At 41.8% G+C, this 18,889-nt stretch overlaps 1 protein-coding gene across 7 annotated transcripts in view; it reads left to right on the forward strand.

The window, feature by feature from the left end:
• Window positions 1-18,889, forward strand: part of LNX2 (ligand of numb-protein X 2) — an 83,842-nt gene that overhangs the window by 44,275 nt on the left and 20,678 nt on the right. For all 7 annotated transcript variants that reach the window (XR_009049069.1, XR_009049068.1, XR_009049067.1 and 4 more), the window contains 4 exons: window positions 6,249-6,475; window positions 7,386-7,585; window positions 12,702-13,070; window positions 16,384-16,524. Coding sequence is in view for 4 of the 7 variants with exons in the window: in XM_057707854.1 (XP_057563837.1) it covers window positions 6,249-6,475; window positions 7,386-7,585; window positions 12,702-13,070; window positions 16,384-16,524 (937 nt within the window). In the remaining 3 variants the exon portion in view is untranslated. The remainder of the gene's footprint in view (window positions 1-6,248; window positions 6,476-7,385; window positions 7,586-12,701; window positions 13,071-16,383; window positions 16,525-18,889) is intronic.

The raw sequence follows: 18,889 nt of genomic DNA on the forward strand, positions 1-18,889 counted from the left end.
TGTTACACCTATGTGTTCTCAGACATTTATGCTTTTAGCTCTTACATTTGGGTCTTTGATCCATGTTGTGTGAACTGTTCTTGGAGAACGTGTGTGTGATTTAATACTTTACATTTTATTGAGGCTTTATTTTAATGGCCTGGCACAGGGTCTGTCTTGGAAAATACTGTATTTGTGCACAAGAAGCATGTGTGTTCTGCGGTTGATGGTGGAGTGTTCTATAGATTTCTGTTAGCTCTAGTCTATTTATAATATTGTGAAAGTCTCTCTTTTCTTGTCTTTATGTCTAGCTGTTCTCTCCGTTATTGAAAGTGGGATATTGAAGTCTTAGACTATTATTTTTGAATTGTGGCACACAGGCTTAGTTGCTCCGTGGCATGTGGGATCTTCCTGGACCAGGGATTGAACCTGTGTCCCCTGCATTGGCAGGCGGACTCTTAACCACTGCACCACCAGGGAAGCCCCTGGCATTTTTATTTGATGAGATATTCTCATCTTATAGTTCTTTTGACGTGGAGTCCTCTGTTCTTTGAACACATTTATAACGCCTGATTTAAGTCATCTTCTCGTAAGGTCAGTGTCTGGGCTTCCTCAGGGACAGTTCCCATATGTGAGCCATACTTACTTGTTTCTTTGCACGTCTCTTAATTTTATACTGAACACTGGACATTTTAAACAATGTGGCAGCTCTGCAAATCAGATTCTTCTTTCTTTTCAGGATTTATTGCTGTTTATTATTGCTTGTTCAGTGATGTTTCGAATCAGCTAATTGGACAGAGAATTTCTTAAATGCCTGTGACCAATAAATCTCCCACTGTCCCCAAAAGGCTCTGTGTGCATGGTGGGCTACATCTGCAACACCCTGGACCTTTCATTCCCTAGATTTTCCTTTTAAACTGTTTGATTAGCCTTCCATTTGTCTATCTCAGGCAGCACAGTCTTATACAAGTGCCGTTTTTTTTCCTTCCCAACAAATGCCTTTGCACTGGGTGAGCCCCAAGTCAGATCAGATAAAGACAGCCTTGCAAGTAAGGTCTTCCAGGGAACCAGCAGGTCAGTTAATGACCATTCTCTACAGATGGGGCTTTGCAGATGCTCCAGTCTGCCCCTCCAGTGGCTGCCAGCTTCCTGTTTCCACTGCAGTTGTGGGCCATTGCTTTCCCAGGCTACTGGGGGAGATGGGGATGGGAATGGGGCAAGTTCAAATGCTACGGAGCTCACTTTTCTACCAAGACTCAGCCACGTTTCTTAAATAAATGCACTCCAGATTGCTACAGAACCTTGGCTTATTTCCAGAGCTCAGAAATAGTTGATTCTGACAGTTTTTGCCAGTGTTCGCATTGCTTTGTGGAGGAGAGGCTTTTCAGATACCCTTAATCTAACATTTTCACTGATGTCACTTAAATTGATTTTTGCATGTTACAATCCGTAACTATTTTTATCATTTTTCTTGGGTCTAAGATGCTCACATTCTTTGGTGGGTTTTTTTTTTTTTTAATTAATTTATTTTTATTATTTATTTATTTATTGGCCACGTTGGGTCTTTGCTGCTGCATGCAGGCTTTCTCTAGTTGTGGCGAGCAGGGGCTACTCTTCTTTGTGGTGCACAGGCTCCTCATTGTGGTGGCTTCTCTTGTTGTGGAGCTTGGGCTCTAGGCGCGAGGAGTTCAGTAGTTGTGGCTCACAGGCTCGAGAGCACAGGCTCAGTAGTTGTGGCGCACGGGCTTAGTTGCTCCGCAGCATGTGGGATCTTCCTGGAACAGGGATCAAACCCGTGTCCCCTGCATTGGCAGGCAGATTCTTAACCACTGTGCCACCTAGGAAGTCCCTGCTCATATTCTTTGAGTTTCATTAAGTACCTGGCATTATGCTGGACTTACCATGCACCATTTTATTTTACCTCTACCCTTACTGCTGCCACCACCACCACCACTACTGATATTGCTATCAATAATAAATACAGTGTTTTCTGTCACAGTCTGTTTCCTAATGTGACTCATCGTTGTATCAGGGAATGAGGCCACTATGCCATAAATCAGGTTAGTTCACATGTCATTTTCCTCCATAAGGAGAGCAGACTAGTGGAATGAGATTATAACCTTTGGCGGGAAAGGAAAAGTCCCTCAGTTTGGCTGTAGCTGCTGCAAGAGCCTTTTGGCTTTGTTTAAGAAAAATTTTAAAACACACCTGCATGTAGAGAACCCTCCCTGAGGAGGTACAGCCCTCAGCCTGTGGCAGGTCACACCGCCTCCAGTGCCCTTGTTAAGGGCAGCCCACTGTCTCAGGGCTCCACTCCACCTGCATGGCTGAGCCCATGCCTACCCTGACCTCATTCAGTGTTGCGTGCACTTCTTTTCTGTTGTTTTAATCGCATGCAGCAGCCTCCATACGAGCTTCCTGCTGCATGGAGTCACCTGCTTGACTGCTCCGAGTTACAGCCCCGATGCCGGCTGCTGTTTGTGTTGTTATTGTTAAACGCTCCATCTGAAAAGATGCATAGGTTTTTGTTGTTTGTGATTTTTGTTTGTGTTTTCATGATCGCCAAGGCCTTTCTCACTCTAGATTCTATGACTGTTTCTAGTATGAGTTTGTGGAACAAATTCAATTTATGTTTTCTGAAGGCCTAGAAAAAGAACTCCATGAGAATGAGCTCAGTATGATCCAGTGTAGAGAGCAGGCATCTTTGAAATCAGATCTGAGTTTGTTTGGATTTGGGCTCCGTAATTTTATAACTACGCAATGTTGGCTTAGTTGTTTCAAGTTTCCCATTTGTAAAATGGGGATAATAGAGCAGTTGTGAGGATTCATTGAAATACTGTACATGAAGTCTACACTGTGACAGACACAAGTTAGACACCCAGCAAATACTGGTTTCTTCCTTTCTCTTCAGTTCCAAATGTTTACAAACTTGAGGGATGTGGCTCTGGGCTGTCTGTGGTCAGGAGCTTTTCTCTGTCCGAGCCTGCTCTCATCTACCCATTCTCTAATCGCCTTTTGTTTAAAAATTAGATTTGTTTTGTTTTGTTTTGTTTTCTGTTAGAAAGTAGCTTTAAACCCTCAAGTAAAAGATTAAGCCCCACGTGATAAAAGTTAGTTTTATTGACATATATTTTACCTACCATAGACTTCACCTATTTTTAAAGCATACAATTCAGGGACTTCCCTGGTGGCGCAGTGGTTAAGAATCCGCCTGCCAATGCAGGGGACACGGGTTTGATCCCTACTCCAGGAAGATCCCACATGCTGCGGAGCAGCTAAGCCCATGCGCCACAACTACTGAGCCTGCACTCTCGAGCCTGCGAGCCACAAATACTGAGCCCACATGCCACAGCTACTGAAGCCTGTGTATCTAGAGCCTGTGCTCCGCAACAAGAGAAGCCACCGCAGTGAGGAGCCCGCACACAACAATGAAGAGTAGTCCCACTCGCCACAACTAGAGAAAGCCCGTGAGCAGCAACGAAGACCCAGTGCAGCCAAAAAAATATATATAAAATAAATAAATATAAAAAGAAAGCATACAATTCAGTGGATTTTAGTATATTCACAGAATTGTATATCCATTATCAGTCTAATTTTTAGAACACGTCAGCACCCCAGAAAGAAGCCCCGTACCATTAGCAGCCATTCCCCAGCACCAGATGCCCCAGTTTTGAAAGGTCTGTCCCCGTCCTCTTTCCCCCTAAGCCCTGTGAGTTTGGTGTGCAGTTGTTGTGGAATGCGTGTATTTTGTTGACAGAACTGCTTGTGTTATAGGCTGGGCTTTTGCCCTCATCATTGAAGGTGTTCTTTCTAAGGTCACCATGACCTTCTGCTTTGGCCCTTATCTTATTTGCCCCTTTATGGCAGTTGCACATTTGGCAGCTTTTTGTTGACACTCTTGCCTGGGTGTTCTATCTCAGTCTGCTCAGATGCTTCATCATGTTTAAACATGGGCGTTCCCAAAGGTTCCCTCCATAACCTTCCTGTATTCCTGGGTAGGACCATTCTTCCATGTTTTTGTATGATATCACTTTTAATATCTTTAATTCCTGTTAGATATTTGCATCCTACTGGGAATTTAAGTATACCTGTTTCTTTACCTCTCTAACAACTTTAAGTTTTGCTTTTTAAATTTGTTTTTCCATGTTTAATAACTATCTTAGCCTTTATGGTTATTTAGTTTGAAGGATTTTTTAGTTGTTTGTTAGGCTAATTCCCAGGTGTTCATATTGTTGGTATTTCCTCTTCAATTCCTGTTCCTAGTCATTTTTTTCCATTAAAAACTAGCTATTGGCCATGTAGATATTTGTGTATGATATATATTTTGAGAGTTAAATCATTACCTATCTTGTTAGTTATAAGTATTTTTTATGATTCAGTTTTTGTGTCAATTTTTTTATTGAACAAAATATTTTAAAAACACCTCTGGGACTTCCCTGGTGGCGCAGTGGTTAAGAATCCGCCTGCCAATAGAGGGGACACAGGTTTGAGCCCTGGTTCGGGAACAGCCCATGCACCACAACTACTGAGCCTGCACCCTAGAGCCCAAGAGCTGCAACTACTGAAGCCTGAGAGCCTAGAGCTCGTGCTCCACAACAAGAGAAGCCACTGCAATGAGAAGCCCGAGCACCACAGTGAAGAGTAGCCCCCACTCGCCACAACTAGAGAAAGCCCATGTGCAGCAACAAAGATCCAGTGCAGCCAATAAAAATAAATTAATTTTAAAAAGACATTTCTAATTAAATCTGCTTACTTGACAAACAATTTTTTCAGTGATATAATTTTCAAGAACATTTGCCAGGCCCTTGGAGAAGCACTCCCTGGAGTGTCACACCTCAATGCGCAGAGGAAACTCAGTGGCCCCCCTTCTTAGCAAGGTGAAGAGAAAACAAGTCAGGAGAGAGGGTTGAATGAAGAAAGCTCATAATGATCTTTTTCAAGAACTTGAAATCCAGGACCTAAAATAAATCTGTAGTGTATGAGGGAAATTTTATTACTCTTATTGTTAAGGAATAGGTTTTTTGTTTGTTTGTTTGATTTTTGCTGCACCACACAGCTTGTGGAATCTGGTTCCCTGACCAGGGACTGAACCTGGGCCATGGCAGTGAAAGCCCCGAATCCTAACCACTAGGTCACCAGGGAACTCCCAGGAATAGCTTTCAATTTTAATTGACTTTAATTCTATACTTAATTTTGATTGAAATTTTAGAATTTTAAGAGTACTGTTATTGAGTGCAGGTTTGCATCCCTAGCCATAAGACTGTCGCCATCCTTTCCTAAACTTCTTACCCCAGCAGGAGAGTAGGTAGGGTCTGAGGAGTCATGTCGGGGTCTAGGAGTGTGTGCCTGGTTCTCCCTCACAAATCCCCAGTTCCTCCTCCCGCTCCTCAAACTGGGTATTATCTGTCACCTTGTCCAGTCAGGGTGTCAGGTGGAAAGAAACTGGCACCTTGCAGCATTTCTAACATCTGTGTATAAAGACATTCTTTACATGTTTAAACAAGCATGTATCTGCCCCTTTTGTTTGCCTAAATAAGTAATGACAAGCAAGTTAATAGTTCTTATTTCTTCGTGCTTATAAATACATTCTTACCATTCAGTACTTAGAAATATATTCTTCAAGTTTCACAGTGTGCAACATGTCCACTGTTGCCATTCTGATTTTACAAACCAGAAGATATGTCTTCCTCTTCTTCCATCTCTGTCATAAAGTAAGTTATCTGAGCCTTTGCTGTGCTTTCCTGCAAGAGGTAAAGCTTCAGATGTATTTCCACCCACTAACGGGTGATGTGCAGCGTTGGCTGCGAGAGCAGAGGCACAGGGGTGCTCAGGGTCTGAGGCAAGACATGGGGCTTGTGGAGGAAGATGCTGGTTTCCACTACTGTGGTCCAGCCGTTTCACCTGTAAAAAGGGTTATGTAATCAGAACCCCATGATAATTCTCACAGTGCAGGGACAGCTGTGCTGGTGTACTATACTTTGCGTGTTTCTGGTACTAATATATTCCTGAGGACAGTTCTTATTGAAGTATTTATTCTTTGAGATATTATACCAAACCATTGTTTGGGCAGATGCCTTGTTTTAAATTTGCTCTGTGGAGTGGTAAGAATTTTATTTGAGTGGAAATTAAGATCAGAATTATGTACTGCTTGTGGGTACTTCTAGGTGCTTTTTGCATAGAAGCCATTGCTGTTTTGTTTTGATACAAACTATTAATCACTTTTTTTTCCTTTCATATCATCTGGAAGTGACCTGATGCTCTCTTTCTAGATGCCCTGGAGCTTCGCATCAGAGAGTTGCCCTAGAGAGACGGAAAACTAGTAAAACTCAGACAGAGATTGAGAATGAAAATGGAACCGCGGTCATAGATCTTCCAGTTACTTTATCACCTGAAGCGGACTGTTCAGGGCGGACCCTGACATCCTTGTCTCTCCCCGCCTGGACAGAGGAGCCTGGCCTGGACAACCCCGCCTTCGAGGAGAGCCCCGCTGGAGACAGTATGTGCTGCCCGCTGCTCTCCCAACATGCATTTTTTCCCCTTTAAAAAATTAATGTTGAGATACAATTCACATACCACACCCTTTTAAGTGTACAGGTCTGACAGTTTGCAGTTTAGAAGCAGAGCACAGAACTTACCCCGAGGAAGGTGACCCTTCTCCCTCTTCTGTTTAGTCCGTTTCACGGGTGGTTAACCTGCTTCTTGTGTGTTTGTGTTCAAACACTTGGTGCTTCTTGACTAAGAAAACAACATCGAGAGCAACGAAAATAATACCCCAAATTAAGTGCTTCCTGTGTCAGGCATAGTGCCAGACCCTTTCCATCCATTAACTGACGAAATGCCTGTGACAGGCTGTGTGATGGTTTGTGACAGGAGAGACCCGAGTCTTGAGAGTAACTGGTCAGCTCTATTTATTTTTAAGTATACTTTTCTTGAACAAATTCCAAATTTTACTACAAATTCAAATTTTCCCTGCCACAGCCATAACCCTTTTTCAAGACCCACCCCTTCTTAGAGCCTGTGTGGCTCCTCCCTCACCCGCTGTGATCACAGACCGCAGAGTCATCTTTTCTTTACACTGCGTCATTTACACTTGTTCCACTGTTCAGACTTCTCAGGTCAAGATGACATTCTCTTAATATTTCTTCATCAGATCACTGTGTCACCCCTTGCGATCTGCTGCGTAGTAGCTATGTGTGATAATTTACTGATCACCTTTGGGAGAAGAAATGTTTAGATGATCTTAACATACAGATATTTTTGGTCATTCTGTTTTTCTTATCCAGTGGTACTGCATAGCTCTTTATCATCTATTAATGTAAGATGACTTATTAACCTGAAGATAACCAAAATATAAAATGTTTTTTCTCTTCCCATCTATTTTTCTCTCTCACTTGTAACTTGGCCAGCCACACAGCAGCCACTTAGTTTACCAGAAGGCGAAATCACCACAATTGAAATTCACCGGTCTAACCCTTACATTCAGCTAGGAATTAGCATTGTGGGTGGCAACGAAACACCACTGATCAACATCGTTATCCAGGAAGTCTATCGGGATGGGGTAATCGCCAGAGATGGAAGACTCCTTGCTGGAGACCAGATTCTTCAGGTATCTGTTTTAATTACTCTCTTAACTTTCGCTCTTTTGTTCTTATTCATAAGTTTAAAACAGAATGTTGTGGTACTGTGGAACTTGAATTGTGTATAGATTAGTTTTACTATTTTATTATGCAAAACAGGTCAGAATTTATTTGTGATTTCTCTCATTTCCCCACATACGTGGAATGTATTTTTTTCTCCCTACCTTATTTCCAGTCCTGCGTGTGACTGCATGTGGTGCTTGGGCTCTTGGGGCCGGGTAGGCTTTTCCCAGCTTGGTCTCCAGGGCTGACTAGTGCAGGGCCACCCCATCCATGCCGACCTCTTCTTATCCCAAGTCCAGTTTTCTCATCCATCCGTCACCTGCATTGTCTAGTTTATCTTTCTCTACTGCACAGATTACTAACATCTGGAAGAGACAGACGGTGTAGCTCTAGTTACAGATTTTTACCATGGGATTTAAGCTTGAATTCAGAGATGATACCCGTCTCTCCTCAGCAACCTAGTGCACTCCGCTCATTAAACCTTAGTGCTACCCTCACCTTCTTCTCTTTCAGAAGATGATCTTTAAATAGCTACTCCCCCAAAAGAACTAGCTTGGGACAAGATGATGTTTTCTGAGAGGGCGTGTGGCACTAAGGGGAAGCGGGAGGTGAGGATTCTCCTGTATTGGACTTGCGTTCTGTGGATACTGGCCTGGATGTTTGGGTCATATAAGTGTGGACGATAGTTGAAGCTAAAGGAAATAATAACCTCCAGAAGCAGAGAGAAGAAATACTCATAACAAGGAAAACCGTCTTCTAGGAACCCAAGCTAGGACTCCTCCCTCCTCGGCTTCATTGTTTGGTCCTCACTGTGATCTGTTGACACCGCCCCCCACCCCCGACCCCCCATTCCCACTCTCCCTGCTCCCTCTTCAGTCCAGGCCTCCACTGCTCGTGTCTGCCTCTGTACACACCCTACCAGACGTCCCTGCCGCCCAGCTCTCCGCTCTTCAATCCAATATCACTGCCAGGTTAATACATCTGTAACTCTGCTTTCCTTGGGAAGATATGACTAGAGCATCACATCCAGGCTGATTAATATTCACAGTCCTCCATGGTCTCTCACACAGCCTGTCATCTCCATCTTACCCCTTCCTAGTTGCTTCAGACATAGCAGCTTGTTCATGCTTACAATGTCCTAGGCACTGTACTAGCCGCTGAGGGTACGCCTAAGAGCAGAATACTTCCCCAGTCCTCGTGGAATTTATAATCCTGTGGAAAAGCCAGACATGGCGATCTTCCTGCTTCCAGTTTATTCCCACATTCCGGCCTGTCCCATAGCACTAGATCATCCAGCTTCATCCTTAAAACTTTGCTCAGCTTTGCTTCTCGCCCATTCTGACCGCTTCTTATTTGAATTACTGACAACACTCACTGCTTCACTCTTCACCACTTGGCACATAATCAAGTGAACTGCTTAAATGGACTTGTCTTTCTGTGGTGATTGCAGCCACGCTGAGGATGCAGGTTGTGGTACGGATTTCTCATAGTGCTGTGCCTGCCATAAGCACAGGAACTACCTGCTGCATCAGTCAGGGTGGACTTGGACGTAACATCTGTCAGGAATAGCCATCTCCTTTATTAAAACAAAACTTGGAACCTCTAGGAATTTTTCTACTCCCTCTTGTATGCTGCCCCTCATGGTGTGTGAGAAATGGAGTATTTCCTGCCATCTCAGTAAACAAAGGATGTCACAGTCTCAGGGCTTGCAGCCCTCCTGCTGGGAGGTGAGCCCTGAGGGAACTCAGGAAGGAAAGAAGAGCTGCCATCAGCAGCCATCAGACTGCAGCCACTCCCCAGGGTGAGCCCTGAGGAGACTCTGGATCCCAGACAGCTGAGGTGCACATCAAAGGAGTGAGTTCAGTGAGCCCAGACTCTTGTATCTTCCCATGCAAAGAAAAGGGCTGTATTCCTTAACTTGAGATATCTGGTTTTCCTTTAGTTAACCTTCTGATGTTCAGAGTACCTGCCCTTTGTTACAAAACGTCTGTATAACCTGGCTCCCCACCTCGCCTCCTCAGAACAGTTCTCCCAGGGCTACCTGAGATGCTGCCTCCCGGGCTTGACGTTTATTAAGCTACGTGTGTTACTCGCACTTTAACACTGGGGCCGCGAACCCTTCCTTCACTGCCCTCAGCAAGGCTGACACAGACTGAACTTCTAGCAGCGTTTTGTTTTTTTACTAAATACTAAGAAGAAATAGGGGTTACAGGAAGCGTAACCATCCCGCTTATATAAAATCAGCTTCCTAATCCTACCATAGCTAGCTCTTCACTGTTTACTAGTAACAGCTAGCTGTGTACTGTATTTGCTGTCATTTTATGACATTAGTATTCTAGCTGCACGAGGCTGGGAAAACCTTGTAGACACCTTCCCTGTATTCCTGACTTTCCAGCTCCTAGTCCGAGTCTGCTGGCTGCCCTGACATTTTGACACCTGGGTGGTCTGACCAGGAGAGCCAGGTTGCCCTTTTCTGCAGCTTACATAGTGTTCTTTCTTTCTCCCATTTTCTCCCACTTCCAGCCTTTCTAGTAATTAAGTGTATATTCATTTTTGTGTTTTCTTTTTTGCTACCAGTGATGTACTAGCATTGGGTATTAACATTTTTATACATTTCTCATTCTTTTTCTAAATTTTAAAGGTAAAAACAAATGCTTTGTTTTTATTTTCATTTCTTTGAATACAGTTGAGGTCAAATAATTTTTCAGGCTTTGTTTGCTAATATATTTCAGCAGTGGGCTTTTTTTACTCTTCTATTTTAGAGAATTGCATTTAGTAACATAACTTGAATCCTTATAACTCAAATAAAATGGTAGTTACCTGAAATTATTGACTATATTTTTGGGAATTAAGTCAAAGCTGTAAATTTATGTTGTAGAAACTCCCAGGCACTGCTGTTGTCTATGGAGGCACACATATTAGTAGCTCTAGGCATGGGCTTCTTAAATCCAGTTTAGTGATTCACATGGATAAGAAAAGTGTGAACATATAACCTGGTTAGTGAATTCGAAAGGCTCTCTCCTGCTGTGGGCCCTAACTTTTGCTTTGCCTCTGGTGTGCTGGAGCTGGTAAGTAAAGCCACACCCCTCACCCAAAAGTGGAGTATCTATGGTCATTCAGAAGTAAACACTGGGAAAGGCGGCTGCTTGGAATTTTTTACCACCTGGTTATCTCCCAAGTTTGTATAAGCTACATAAATAATATGGTGAGCCAATCTGAAAATACCTGAGTCATTAAGATGGTTTATTTATAGACCAGAGAGCTCCACAAGCCTGTGCTTTTATTTTAGCAAACTATATGCAGTAACAGGGTGTGGCTTTAGTTTCCCCACATTAAACACACACACACCTTATTTTATTAAATAGCCTCTTTGAAGAGGAGACTCATATACCCTCAGGGCCTTTTGTGATGCAGCCTTTTGAGCAGTTTGAAGAAAAAAATACTATTGTTATAAATTACATCAGTGTCACTGTTAAAGATAATGTAACTTTTAGAGCATTATGAAGAATGGGTATTTTCCATTTGATCCATCATCAGTGATAAGAGGCATGTTCAGTTTTGAAGGAAAATAATTACAGCCATGTGTTGACTGCGTTGGTACAAAACACATTTAGCCAAAGTGGTAGAGTTTACTATGCTGGTGCTGTTTTTACAAAGCCTAGAAACAGTATTTTATTTAGTCTCTGCTTTCTCTGCCTTTCACCAGCAACCACATGTTCATGAAGGAAAAATCTTTTTCCAGTTGTGGAATATTCCACACCTACTTCACAAGGATAACATGAGGCTATATGCTTGCACACAGCTGCAGCTGGATTTCAGCCAGAGTCATTTGTGATATGTCTGAAAATAAGAAGGAAAAATGTGAGGCTAAGATAGGTAGCTCTTAGCTGGATAGCCAGCAGTTATGACTTTTGATTAATTGATTCATGTCAGGCTAGTTTTCTTAGAAACTGCGTTAATTCTGTACTTCACCCCGTATTTATTCAAAGTTTTTATCGAGGGCTTGGATGGCTACCAAATAGATGTTGCAGGCTTGGGAGGATAGCAAGTTTGTACATGGTACCATCTGTGTATTTGATGATTTAATCTTTAAAGATGTCAACAGGCCAAAATCAACAAACTTTCAAGTTAATAATGTTCAAAACTATCAACCCTGGATTAATGGGTTGGTCTTGCTTCACATAGATTCATGTGAAAAACATTTAAGGAGTTTAGGTGATCACACTCGCCTCACCCAGAGCCTGTCAACCGGTATTCAAAGCACCGGCTCCCCGCACTTTCACCTCAGGCAGATTCAGAGGGACTCTTACTGTGGTAAATACTATGAAGTGTGCAGATCCCTTCCTCTAGGTAAGTAATTGAAGCTGGGTGTATTTTCTTAGTGATATTACATGTTACATGTCCAAGGATCAGTCACTATACTTATTTCCAGGTTATAAAGTTTAATAAGTGTTCTGTAAGTGTTAAGTTATGCTTATTTTATTAGATATATGTTACCCTGTGTACCAAAGAATTAGAGTGAAATTATGATTATCTGCTTTTCTTTAAAGTCACTCATCTAAAATAAGGTTGTATACTTGGGATGTGCCACTGTCCTTAAAACAAAACTCAGTTTATTTCCTCTAGCTGAAGTGTATTTCATTTGGAAAAGCAAATTTGTAATCCAGTAGAACTTCAGTTTCTGTTCCACTAGAAGTAGTCTTTCATGAGCACTTGCCATAGCTGATGTTGTCCAGCCAGGCTCTTCCTGACCCTAGAAGTGGATGGTAAACACATTTTACAGATGAGGAAACAAGTTCCGTAATTTGCCCAAGATTATCTCCAGTTACGCTGCACAACCAAGGACCCTAATTCAAGACTATCATTAAAGCCTGTGATCTTAACTACTATTCTCTACTTAATGCTAGTCACTGTAAGTTAATTTTAAGAACTCTGTATTTTAAAATGTCTTTGGAGTGGTTTTCTTTGTGAAGATTGTGTGTCGTTTTCGCAAGGTTAGTTTCCTTCAGAAACGTTGCGTAGACATGTCTGCAGGCCGGGGAGAGAGGAGGTCGTCACGCTCTGGTCGCCATCTTTCCGCAGGTCAACAGCTGCAACATCAGCAGCGTGTCCCACAACTACGCCCGCGCGGTGCTGTCGCGGCCCTGCAGCACGCTGCAGCTCACCGTGCTCCGCGAGAGGCGCTTCGGCAGCCGCCCGCACAGCCACCCTGAGGCCGGCTCGCCCCGGGAGGACGTCTTCCAGGTGGTTCTTCTTAAACGGGACTCTGTGGAACAGCTCGGCATCAAGCTCGTCCGAAGGACCGATGAGCCGGGCGTCTTCATTCTCGACCTGCTGGAAGGGGGGCTGGCGGCGCAGGACGGCAGGCTGAGCAGCAATGACCGGGTGCTGGCCATCAACGGCCACGACCTGAAGCACGGGACGCCCGAGCTGGCTGCCCAGATCATCCAGGTGAGCCCCCGCCCCGCGCCCACTGCAGACGCTCAGCCTTCCCGGCCTGGCTCAGCGTTGGTTCTCACTGGCAGGTACCACGGGGGTCCAGGAGGTATTTAAGAAGCACAGCTGCCGAACTCGTCACAGTCCACACTGGTCTGCCCTCATTCCAGGCGACCTGCTTGTCGTCTGCACACCAGTGAACTTCTAGGCGGGCTGTTCCTAGAGTAAAGGCCCTGCCCCGGTTTCACGTGGCGGATGGTGATGTCCACACTTCCCAAGGGAGAAGGCGAGACTCTAAGGAGCTGTGGTCACTGAGGCTATGGCCCGCCTGGTCTCTTCACTCCCCTGCACTTGACAACCCGTAAAAAAGAGGGGAGTGAGTTTATTCAGAGTAACTTATCTCTGTAGTGCCTTTTTTTTTAAAAAGGAATTCAGAGCATTTCAAATAGATAACATTGTCCTCACAGTATCTCTGGAAGTAAGGTAGTCATTATTAGAGAAAAAACATGCTTTCACTAGGAGCATCAAAACAGATACATTAAAAACTCTCCAGAAAAGCTCTTCCGGTTCTGCAGCATGTCATGGCATTTAATGTGGATGTCTCCTGCAGTCTTACAGGAGGGTGGAGCAACACAGGGGCTGTAGAGTAAGCACAACATACACTACAGTGGAACCCAGGCGTTAGTTAATGTAACTGAACATTTGGAATGAAGGTAGGTTGATAGTCATGAAATATATATATACATAGAATCAAATAAAGTGAGATTTTAATGCTAAGAAAACCAAAGTCTCACTCCCCTTTAACCTGTTCTTTTTCACTTTTTGCTTCAATATAGCCTGAAGGAAACACGCACACACACACAGCGCCATATCGCATTGAGAGGAGGCTCGGGTATTGGTCTTATTTCATAGACTTGAGGCATAAAGAAATTGAACACCTTGAAATTCCCTCGAGTCAGAGGCAGCATTCGGGGCACCAGGAGCTTTAGCTGTGGATGGCGGCCAGCTGCTGCACTGCTGAGAACAAGTTCATCTTCTAAGAGTGGGGATTGGGTGGGGGGGTAGTTAATCCAGATTGGGATTTGTTAAAGTTAAGTAGGTGAGTTGAGTGGACTTTATGAAGTGAGAAGTCAGATCAGTAAGATAGAAAGGAAGAGAAATATGTTGACTATATATTTCAGGCTTTGTTAAAGTATGCTAATTCCTAAACAGATGGTCCTTATTAATTTCTAATCAAAATGTGGAAAATAGTTATAAATGTAGAAAACACATTTAAAACTTTTCATGATAGTATATTTGCATTTTTATAATGCAAATAGTTAAATAGTTGCATCATATTTTGTGCTGTGATTTTTCCCAAACCATAGACAACTCAAGTTGCTCAATTTGTTTCTTTTTGGGGGGGGGAAGAAAAAGGCTTATTGAGGATTATAAAAATAACATATTCCATGTCTTAAAAGGAGCACACTGGAGATAAAATACTGAAAATAAAGAAAAAATCAAATTCAACCTAAAACCCCCAATATATCAACATTAATGTTTGGAGGACATCCTTACAAACTTCTGAGTGTATATGTCCACAGATAGATACACATCTACACAATACTTAAACATGCGCTTATCTTATAAATTCTGAATTTGCAACTTTTTCTAATGATCTTTATTAGGTGATTCACTCAGTCTTCTCCTGTTGACAGACTTTCATGTTTTGTTTTCATTTTAAGACATTTTGCTAAACTTCCCTCCAGAGAGATCAGATCATACTAATTTATACTTCCAGCACCAGAATGTACCACTCAACTTATGACTTAAGGGTATTGTTATTTGGACATCTTGCATTTTTAAAAATCTTGACTTTAACAAAACTTTTTTTTGCTGTGCTGAAACCCTGATATGTTAGATGTGCATTCTGTTTAAAGTCAGCCTAAACCTAAATGTTGGTCCATCATTTAAGTCCTAAATTTCCACTTGCATCACAGGCACAGAATTTTGTCTTTCACTGGAAAGATTCATTTCTATTTGTTTCTATAAGGATTTGTTTCTGTCAGTAGGTTTGCATACGCAGGGGTTTTCCAGTGAAGCTGAAATACTAATTAGAGTAGTTGGTGCTTATGAGGTAGTAAGCAGTAATGAAACTAACTCTGTTGAAATAAAGTCACAAATGGAGCTTCTCACCACTTCACACAGTGCAATTAAATGCTGTGAAGTGTCAGAATTTTCAATATCAGGATTCTAAACATTCTACTCTGGTATTTACCCCTTAGGTCAAGTACCCAGACTCTGTGCTTTGGGAATCTGGCCATATATTGTTCTTCTTTCAGTTATTTTGAGGAACTTGTTTGAAACTTAGTTGAATAAAATGTTTGAATAAGCAAATGTTTTTCAATTGGACATAAAATTATCATTTATTCTCTAAGAACTAAAAATAATAGTGATGTATGTCAATTTATCTCAGTGAAACTGGGGGAAGGAATTGAAGATAGATTTCTTAGCATTACTGACTATAAATGGGAGAGGTCTCCACTTTCTACCACAATTCCTTGAAAGCAGGCCATCATAATTTGGGAATATAATGCAACTGGAAATTGTGGTCATGACCGAGAGTCAGCTTCAAATAAGTCAGGCCTGTGCTTTAAAGGCAAAGATAAATGACTTTTAAAAACAGATGTGTATCTATGTTTAAAATATGTACAGATGCAGATAATGGGCCTCTAAGTTGAAAATGACAGTCACAAACCTCTGAGATAACATAGCACTTACAGGTGTGTTTGCAACATACACACTGTATATAAATACTAATCTTATTATTACAGCATCTCTAGAATCATTCTTTCCAGGACTATTTAAGCTGATGTCCTGTTTTTGACTTAAACTTATATCAAACAGAAACAAAGCTGCACATGGTTTTGCTGATACTTACTTCCAAAGTAGCCACCATGGAATTTATTTTTAAAGTCGCAATGGATTTTAATCAAGTTTAGAATCAGTTCTTCCTCTAATATTCTTTCTTTTGCTCTCTCCCTCACAACACCAAGGCCAAACTTGAAGGGGCAGAGAAGTTTTAAAAGAAAGTTACCCTTCAAGAAATCATGGGAAGAGAAGAACATGGGCAGTTTGACTGCTTTGTCTGGGTTGTTTTGGAGGTGGGCTTGGGGAGGCTCTGTCCAGGTGCTGTGTGTGTGCATTTTAGCTGCAGACATCCTAAAACATGAGCTCATAAGATGAGCTCCCTTCCTCATATGACTGCGAGGCGCTGGCGCAGTGATTAGACGTGCCTGTGCTCTGCAGAATAAGGAACGTTGTTAATGAGTCTGTGTTTCTTCTCCAGGCTAGCGGAGAGAGGGTGAACTTAACAATTGCTAGACCCGGGAAACCCCAGCCTGGAAACGCTGTCCGAGAAGCAGGAACTCTGAGCAGTAGCCAGCACCACACACAGCCGCCGCCTTACAACAGACCCAGCTCACACAAGGTGAGGCACCTTGTTTGTGGTTCTCAATTCACCCACCCTCAAAGGGTGATTATTACAAGCTGGTAAGATTGTAATGAGGGCTGTTAACTGTTGGGGAAGATGCACATAGGTGTTAGGATATGCAGTGTATGTGTTTTGCTACTTCAGAGAGTGACCACACGTCAGTCCCTCGGCCAGTAGTTTCTTGGTGGGGAAGGCCCCTCTGCCAGGGACCTTGATGAGAAGTGTTTAATCATCCAGAAAAATCTTTTGTTTGTTCTGCTTGAAAGTGGGGTTTGTCTTGGCTTGCTCATTTAAATGTAATAGTTGGTTATGTAATTGAAAAAGCATAATGAAGACAATGATTGATAGCCTATACTTATTAGCCACTGGGTAGCTTGCCTACAATAGAATTAGATATGTGAATATTAAACATATAACCCGTAAATTTCAATAGCTACATGTATAGCATTTTTTTATGTTATATATAGGAAGACTACCCCAAATCTTTTAAAATTCCTGTATGCGGAGTTTTTTCCCTGCTTCTTCAATATTTCACTGGTTGTACAATACATACCGAGGTCGTTTACCTGCGCTGAGAATTTTGATACTGTTTCACTTTTAGTTGTAGAAATTTTAAAAGGGTGGTAGTTCATTCTTGATATTATTTACTTCATTTGAACTCAATTTCTGGTAGGCTGGGGATTTTTTTTTTTTTTTTTGGCCAAGCAGATGGCTTGCAGCATCTTAGTTCCCAACCAAGGATCAAACCTGAGCCCCCTGCAGTGGAAGCCCAGAGTCTTAAACCACTGGACCACCAGAGAAGTCCCAGGCTGAGATTTTTTAAATATTATTTACTCAACTATGTGAAAATATAAGCTAAATATGAGCCTCCAAAGTCACTCTAAGTAAAATTACTTTACGAAACAGAAACATTTATTGGTCTGCTTAAAACCACAGCAAGTTCCCTATGTGCTAAAATGACGCCTTAGCATAAGTACAGTATGTGAGAGAATACTTACCTTTGGAATGTCACAGGTACCCTAAGAAAGCATCCCTTAAAGGCACAAGTATTTTTGGCCCATCAGGTTTATCTGGTTTTCTGAGCTTAAGTACAGACTTGTCACTGGTCTTTGGTTTCATAAATACTCGTAAGAAATTGTAACCACAGACTTGTTCTCATTTCTGAACTGAAACTGAAATGTATGAAGGAAACCTGTAATTTTGCCTTCATGATGATGACTATGAAAAAGGAGTTGTTGGTTTTTTATTGTTTGTTTTTTTACTATTTATTTATTTATTTGGCTACACTGGGTCTTAGTGGCAGCATGTGGGATCTTTGTTGCAGTACATGGGCTTCTCTCTAGTTGTGGTGCGTGGGCTTAGCACCTTGTGGCATATAGGATCTTAGTTCCCTGACCAGGGATCAAGCCCATGTCCCTTGCATTGGCAGGCAGATTCTTAACCACTGGACCACCAGGGAGGTCCCTAAAAAGGAGCTATTGTTTTGAATAGGAATTTTGAATAGTTGTTTCATATGGCTTGTACTTGCTTTATGCATTACATTTATATTCTTAAAGAATTATAAGGCAAAAATTGATTATTGAATCTTTTGTCATTGAATTTTACAATACTTTGAGATATGAGTTCCATGACAATTTTAAAACAATTTTAAAAACTGTACTTAGTCATTCCAACATTCATATAGAGAACTCTGCTTATTTGGGGCACATATGCTCTCTTAACTCTGCTATCTCATACTGTCTTCAGTTTTATGTGACAGTGTTTTAAATAAGAATGCTGAATTTCTTCCTATTCTGTGTACTCTGCAACTCTGGTTAGAACAGCCACATGAAATGTACTTTTAAGTCTTAGCTACGTGCTGTAATATACTGCATTTGTTCTATAAAATCCTGATTTGGAAAAATAAGGGTCTTCTAGGGAAAACAAACAAATTCACCAAAAAAACCCATTCAGATGATTTTAATCATCGTTAGACATGACTGTGCACATTAGCCTGCTACTAGGCCTCTAAGCAGCTGCTTAGATAAACATTTGTATTATTTAGAACTTTCCTTGAAGTATACCAAATATAATCTTTGAAGTTTGGTTTGGTTCCTGAGGGAAAAAAATGTGTATATCTGAGCCATCTAGAGGAATAAAAACACCTTTAATTGATAAAATACCCGAAAGCCAAAATTGCTTATAAATATACTCAAGACTCAGTTTACATGAGTTGTCTTCATAATAAAGTGGGTTTTGCCCAATTTTGAAGGATAGGGAGATAGATTTCATACCTTGAAACAGGAGACTGCCTTAAGACATTTCCAAGTTTTCTACTAAGTCACAACAGTTTCCAGGAATGCTAGGCTATTACTGCAAGTAG

This window comes from Hippopotamus amphibius, chromosome 14, assembly GCF_030028045.1.
Source record: "Hippopotamus amphibius kiboko isolate mHipAmp2 chromosome 14, mHipAmp2.hap2, whole genome shotgun sequence".
NCBI classification, from domain to species: domain Eukaryota; kingdom Metazoa; phylum Chordata; class Mammalia; order Artiodactyla; family Hippopotamidae; genus Hippopotamus; species Hippopotamus amphibius.